We start from the raw sequence: 7,542 nt of genomic DNA on the forward strand, positions 1-7,542 counted from the left end.
CCTCCTTGGGTTTCCGAGGCAGTATCACTACGGAAGTAGGATTGCCCAACCTTCCTTCCGAGGAGTGGCTGGTGGGTTTGAACCGCCAGCCTTCTGGTGAGCAGTCAAGTGCCTTAGCCACTATGCTACCAGAGCTTGACGGCACACAACAACAACAACAACAACAGAAGGCCCAGATCCCTTTTGACTATTTTATTACAGAGAGTGAGACAATTCACATAAATTTATACTCATGTCCATTCCAACTGAATTAGAATTGCTCCTAGTGCTCCTTATTCCAGAAGGTATAAAAATGCAACAAATGAGTGGCTGAAAACCATGTTATTTAATACCGCACCCAGTACAACATAAGGTCATAAGGTCAATCTAAGGCAAACCCAATTTGCTGCCTCAGCATTCATTGATCCTTCCTAGTTTCCCTCTCACCCAGTTTTTGACATGGCCACTCCTATGTTATCACATGTTGTTGTTATTGTTGTTGTTTGCCTTCAAGTCGGACCCGACTCATAGTGACCCCTCCTTGGGTTTCCGAGGCAGTATCACTATGGAAGTAAATTGTCCCATCTTCCTTCTGAGGAGTGGCTGGTGGGTTTGAACCACCAGCCTTCTGGTTAGCAGTCAAGTGCCTTAGGCACTATGGTACCTGAGTAGCCTCTCAATAAATGTGGTCTCTAACTAGACCTTCTGGCCAGATCATATATGAGTTCCTATGATAAAGACCCCATTGCTATCCTGGAATCCAGTGTCTCAACAATGATAGTTACTCATGCCCCTCCAGGCCAGGCAAGACACCGATTGTGCTAAGATCCACCCAGCTACAGGATTGTGAGCCCTAAAAACAGAGTAGCATTCCTGCTCATACTCTTCCCATCCCCATGTACTCCCCCTGCTGTGTCTTTTGGACACCAGGTCTATCACAACCACCCAAGACACTTGTTTACAATGCAGATTCCAGGAACCCTGCTAGTTCAAGCCACTGGCCATGAGGCCCAGGCCTGCTTTAGCTACAAACTGCAGATGACAGGCTCAACGCACAAGCCAACTTACAAGGCACGTGGGAGGTGAAGGGGAAATAGAACCACTTAGAAATTTACTTTGCTGCCACCAAGAATGAACCAAAGCTAGAAAGGGCAGAAAACTTTTTATTGAAGATCATGCTGAAGCCCGAGGGAGCCATAACTTGCCTGCTCCCCTGCTGTGCTCAGGGCTTTCTACAAGCATTTTCTCTGGACCACAGATGGGCCAAACTCCTTGAATTCATCAGAGGTGACCCACATTTGCTTGAATGTGCTACGAGAGGCCATCACTGATGCACCAATCCACCCAGAGTAGCACCGCTCAGGAGAAGCTGTGATCTTGACGGAAATCCCCGTGTTAGTCAGCTGCTGTTCCAGATCTTTCAAGAGGCGTTCCCCGAGCCCAGGGAACAGAGTGGTGCCCCCAGCCAGCACAATCTCCGCAAAAAGGCTTTGCTGGATCTCAGCATCACACTTCATGATGCTGCGGGTGACCATTCTCGACAGCCCAGGGGTGTGGATAGCCAGCTGGTCAGGCTGAAAGAGGGCCTCAGGCACCTGGTACCTCTGTTCCCCCATCCAGATGACATTGCCATCTGGTAGGCTGTATTCTTTCAGGACCTCCTTCCGTGCCTTGTTTTGCTCTATCGCTAGATCAGAGGCCACATAGCACAGCTTTTCTTTAATGTCATTGATCAAGTGTCTTTTGAGTATGCTGGGGTAGATATGCCCACCAGCCAGGAGGACCCGAGCAAGGTGCTCTGTGAGGTCCTTTCCTGCCACACAGAGTGTGGTGATGGCATGAGGCAGGGGGTTACCCTCGAAGATGGGGACAGTGGAAGTGAGCCCTTCCCCACTATCCAGCACCAGGCCTGTGACACAGGCAGAGGCATAGAGTGCTGCTACCGCTTGTTTGGACAGATAGAAAGCCGGCACATTGAAGGTCTCAAACATCACCTCTGCCGTCTTCTCACGAATCTCTCTCGGGTTCAAGGGGGACTCCGTCATCAGCACGGGATGGTCACTAGATTTCACGCAGAGCTCCTTCTCGAAAAGGTACTGTAAAATCTTCTCCATGTTGTCCCACTCCAGGATCAGGCCACGCTTGATAGGATAGTCCAGGTAGAGGAGATCACACTCTTGCAGGGCTTCTTCCCCCACGAAGTACTTCCTCTGATCATCTCCTTCTGGAAAGAACTTGAATTTTGGATGCCCTACAACAGAGCTGATGATGTGATAGGGTCCTATCTGTCCAGACAAGCCTGTTTTTATGAGTCCAGATCCACTATCAAAAATCACAGCTGGAGTATCTAATGTACGTGGATTAAACATCTCCTCAGTATCTACTTGTGAGCTTCATCAAAGTAAAGACAGAACACTTGGGCCAGTTTTTGACACAGGAGCCACTCTAGAAGCTTAAAGACCACAGGATTCCCCAGTTCTCAGGTTGTACCCCAGGCAGAACTACCAGGCTATGCCCAATCTCCAAGAAAATCCTATCCTCACTCCATGAATCTGTCCTCCACAGCCCAGGGCCTGCTCTGGTCTGTTATGGTTGTCCCCTAGGTAACCATGTAACCAAGCAACAATTGTCCTCAGTGAGCATCAGAGGGATCTTAAAGGGGCAGGATCTGTCCCACCAGCACACCCTGCACACTGAGACATGAAACAGAAAAAGACAAACTATACCTACCTGCAAGGAGCTCCAGTGGCACAGTGCCTAAGGCATTTGACTGCTAACCAGAAGACAGTTCAAACCCACCACCTGCTGCTCCATGGAAGGAAGATGGGGCAATCTACTTCCAAAGATTTACCACCTTAAAAACCCTTTGGGGTCACTATGATTCAGAATTGACTCAATGGCTGTGGGTATACCTACCTATGGGTGGCTTTCATGAACCTGTGAACCCAAAGCAGAGGCCTAGCCTTAGAACGAAAAGCAGCAGTTCAGCTGTGGGCTGATCCAAGAGACCTTGGCTTCTCTGCTCAGTCAAGCTGTTATTTGTGGGATAACAAAAATACACTTCCCTTTGCTAAGGGGAGGCTGTAAGTACCAGACTCACAGCCAGGTCAGAGTGGCAATGCTGGAAACCCAGTTCCAGCAGACACCAGATTTATTTCTTATTTCCCTGTATTTGTTATTGTCATTGTTGTTGAACAACTACATGGAGATACAATTCACATGCCATACGATTCACCCTCTTAAACTGTATAGTTATTGAATTAGTTCTTTAGTATAGTCACAGGTATGCAGAATCACCAAAGTCAATTTTAGTTTTCATCAGCTCAGAAAGAATACCCTCCCCCATCCTGCAGTTATCACTCCCATGTGACCCCATTACCTCAGTCCAAAGGAACCACTAATTTACTTTCTGACTCTACAGGTTTAACTTTTCAGGATATTTCTTATAAATGAATCTTACAATATGTGGCCTGTTGTGTCTAACTTACACCAAGGAACCCTGGTAGTGTAGTGATCAAAACACTGGGCTGCTAACCAGAAGGTCAGCTGTTCCAACTCCCCAGCCGCTCCATAGGAGAAAACATGAGGCATTCTGCTTCTGTAAAGATTTCAGCCTTGGAAACCCTATGGGGCAATTCCACTCTGCCCTACTGGGTCGTTATGAGTTGGAATCGACTAGAAGGCAGTGAATTTGGGTTTTGGTGTCTGACTTTGCTCACTTAACATATTGTTTTCAAGACTCAGCTGTGTTTTAGCCTGTACCAGTGCTTCCTAGTCTTAATGAATGTGACAGTGATTTTTAGCATGATTCTATTTGACTATCTTTTTATCTAGCTACACCGACCTGTTAAGTTACACTAATTGCTTGCTGATTACTCTATTGATTTTACCCACTGGGGTATAAAATGTCCCATAGACTAACTCAATTTGGGCTCCTTTGAAGATATTGTTCTAAAGGTCAGAGTTTGAGATTTGTTGTGATCCCGTGAGGTCTTTTCCCAGATTATTAAAAATAATTTTCACTGGGAAGTAAATGCCCAGAGCCACCTATGATGTTGTACTGGAAGTCTGTGCACACAATTCAATTTTGTGAGGGGATCAGCTGGTTCCACCAGACCTTCAATCCTTTGATTGGTAATCTATTTTTCCATTTTTTGTCTTTTCGTGTTCTGTAATTTTACTGTGATGTGTGTGTGTGTATAGATATATAATTTGTCATATAAGTTTATTTTACCTGCTTTAACCCAGGACAGCATCTATTGAAGTAGAGAAAGGTTATTTTCCATGACTGATATTAGACTTTCTAATACTTCCATTGCAATTTTCAGTTTCATTAGAATACTCCAAGTGAAATGAGACTTATATTGGGAAATGCAGCAGGAATAGTCCCAGGAGAACAGGCAGATGCTGATGTATGATTCAGCTTTGGATCTATTTTTTACATTTCCATAGCTAGGATATGATTGAGAAGGCCATCTGGGTACTCCATGCTTCCATACTTCTTTCAGTGATGAGAGAAAACCTTAAAGAAGTGAGATTATGTTTCATTTGATACTACTATAGCCTAAATGTTCCATGCATAAAATTGTAGTATATTTAGAACTTTCACTGTCCACTATTATTATCCTCTCAGGAAATCCTAATATGATAATCATCTATTGAAGATAAGCTTCCTTAGTCAAGTTACATAATGGCCTGGCCTACTTTATCTACGTAAGAGAAGGTGGTTCATATTTACACCACCATCAACAAAGAAGAGTGGCTGCTGAGGCTACTTATGTACAACTAACAGCCTCATGGGATCTGGTTCCTTTATTTGGTGGTTTAAGATCATGGTTTCATGGGACATCCCAGTTAATTGGCCTAATACATGCTTAGTGTTTCTGTTCTACCTCCTAGTTCGTTGCATACTGCCCAGTGTTTCAAGCTTGCAAGTGGCCATCCAAGTCACAACAATTTGTCTCTATTTGCCTGGAACAACAAAGGAAGGAGGAGAATCAGAAATAGAGTAGGATATGCAATGTGTAGCTAATTGCCTCCATGAACAACTGCCTCTTTTCCATGAGACTACAAGAATTGGATGATGCCTGGCTACCATTAAGGAACATTTTGATAAAAGGTTCTATAGAATATTCCTGATCAAAAAAGGGAAAATGCAGAACACAATTTCAAGTTCTCATGACTTGACTGGAGACTTCCTGGAGCCATAAAGGATGGATAAACTCCTGAATCTACTGTCCTGGGATAATCTTTAAACATTACACACACACACACACACACACACAAATCCCTGAAGTCTTTTTAAAACCAAACAATAGTTTAGCTTCACTAGTAAAAAATGTCTGCCTTGATCATTATATTCTTTTAAGAACTATCTGTATGGGATCAAAGTGACAACAGCAACTCTAAAGATTAAATAGGAACTTTAGAGGGCAGTGAGTTTCGTTAATGGGGGAGAAACAACTCAGAAAAGAAGCATGAGAATGGTTGCACAACTCGAAGAATGTAATCAATGTCACTAAATGGTACATGTAGAAACTATTGAATTGGTGTATGTTTTGCTGTGTATATTCTCAACAACAAAACCAAACCCAAACCAAACTCACTGTCGTGGAGACAGATCTGACTCATAGAGACCCCTCCGTGGGTTTCCAAGGCAGTATCATTATGGAAGTAGATATTGCCCAACCTTCCTTCTGAGGAGTGGCTGGTGGATTTGAACCACTGGCCTTCTGATTAGTAGTCAAATGCCTTAGGCACTATGCTTCCAGTCTCAACAACAAAAGCAATAAATATTTTAAAAAACAGAAGATGGCTCAGAGGAGTGCGTTTTGTAAGACACTCATGTCTCCAACATATTATAACTTTTCACAATATACCTTTGTTGTTGTTGTTAGGTGCCGTCGAGTTGTCTCTGACTCAAAGCCACCCTGTGTACAACAGAATGAAACACTTCCTGGTTATGCACCATCCTCACAATCTTTGCAATGCTTAAGTCCATCATTGCAGGCACTGTGTCAATCCATCTCCTGAGGGTCTTTCCTTTTTTCACTGACCCTCTACTTTACAAAACATGATATCTTTCTGCAGGGACTGGTCCCTTCTGACCACATGACGAGACAAAGTCTGGCTATTCATGCTTCTAAGGAGCATCCCGGCTGTACATCCTCCAAAACAGATGTGTTCATTCTTCTGGCACTCCATGGTATTTTCAGTATTCTTTCCCAACACCACAATTCAAATGCATCAATTCCTCTGTAGTCTTACTAATTCTAGACCCTTACTATACCCTTACTAATTCTCATTCTTCAAAACATCAGAATTTGCTTCTTTTCACAACTTAGTTCATTTACACATGTATATCATGGATTGCCAGAAGAACAAATAAATCTGTCTTGGAAGAAGTATAGCCAGAATGCTCCTTAGAAGTTAGGCTGGCAAGATTTCGTCTCATAAACTTTGGATATGTGACCAGGGGGGCGTAGTCCCTTGAGAAGGGCATCATGCTTGGCAAAAAGTAAAGGGTCAGTGAAAACAGGAAGACTCTCAACAAGATGGGTTGACACAGTGGCTATAACCAGGGCTCAGACATAACAACAATTGTGAGGAGGGTACAGGACCAGCCAGTATTTTGTTCTATTGTACACAGGGTCACTATGAGTCATAGCTGGCTCCATGGCACCTAATAACAACTAACAACAGCACATGCCATGCTCCAGACCAACACAATAACAATGAATCAATTTTGGCATACATTTTGTGGGGTATTTATATTCCCTCATATTAATATTGATCTCAAAGGCCAAAATATGGATCTGAACACACTGCCTCTTGAATGCATATAAATATACAGTTAGCAGATGTCAGAGATAAAAGTACAGCAAAAATTTCTGAAAATTCACTCCTCTATAAAAGCAAAGGCAAAACTGGACTGAATCATTCATTAAGAATTCTGAAAATTTACCAAAGTCTTGCAGCAACATGGGGATCCTAATTCAAGAAATATGTCTGAATTTTGATAATAACTGCAAGTTTTGAGGAGCTTTAACTTGTCCTATTCCTATTTTCCCTTCCCCGCTCCACAATATCTTTGAAAAGCAACAGTCTTCAATTGCAGTGAAACTAGAAGCCTTGCTTACAGTAGGTGGAGAGAAAACTGTTATTATTAAATTTGTTTTACATTCAACAGTTCATGCACATTGGCTTCACTCCCCAATTACCATCCTCAACTATAACCCACTCTCCTCCTCTCCCTTCCCAGTGACTCTTGCATTCCTGCACCCTTCTTAGTTATGCATGCCTGTCTGTCCAGCTTTCCCTCCATGTGAATGCTGCCCCTCTGGTGCCCCATGACCGATTGCTCCAAGGGGTGTATCTCCAGAGAGTAAGCCGGTGCATCACCCTGGGTTGGGTGTTCTGCATTTAAGTCTTACTACTATTGGGCTGAGAACCAGCCCTTGGGAGTAAGTTTTATCCCAGGCCCGAAGTGTATCTCAGGGCCATTGTCTTGGGGGTCCCACTGGACTCCATCCTACCAGTAGTTCTGGTCATTACTGTGTTTTT

General features: G+C 43.6%; 1 protein-coding gene across 1 annotated transcript; it reads right to left on the minus strand.

Moving 5' to 3' along the window:
- Positions 1–1,211: 1,211 nt before the first annotated feature.
- Positions 1,212–2,348, minus strand: LOC103204561 (actin-related protein T1-like). The gene has a single exon (XM_007949764.1). The coding sequence runs from the start codon at positions 2,346–2,348 to the stop codon at positions 1,212–1,214; it is 1,137 nt and encodes a 378-aa protein (XP_007947955.1).
- Positions 2,349–7,542: the final 5,194 nt, after the last annotated feature.

This window comes from Orycteropus afer, unplaced genomic scaffold (assembly GCF_000298275.1).
Source record: "Orycteropus afer afer isolate SDZICR_OR568_19922 unplaced genomic scaffold, OryAfe1.0 scaffold00253, whole genome shotgun sequence".
NCBI classification, from domain to species: domain Eukaryota; kingdom Metazoa; phylum Chordata; class Mammalia; order Tubulidentata; family Orycteropodidae; genus Orycteropus; species Orycteropus afer.

Excerpts from the sequence above, each read along its gene's own strand:
- LOC103204561 (XM_007949764.1), bottom strand. The coding sequence starts at position 2,348 with ATGTTTAATCCACGTACATTAGATACTCCAGCTGTGATTTTTGATAGT.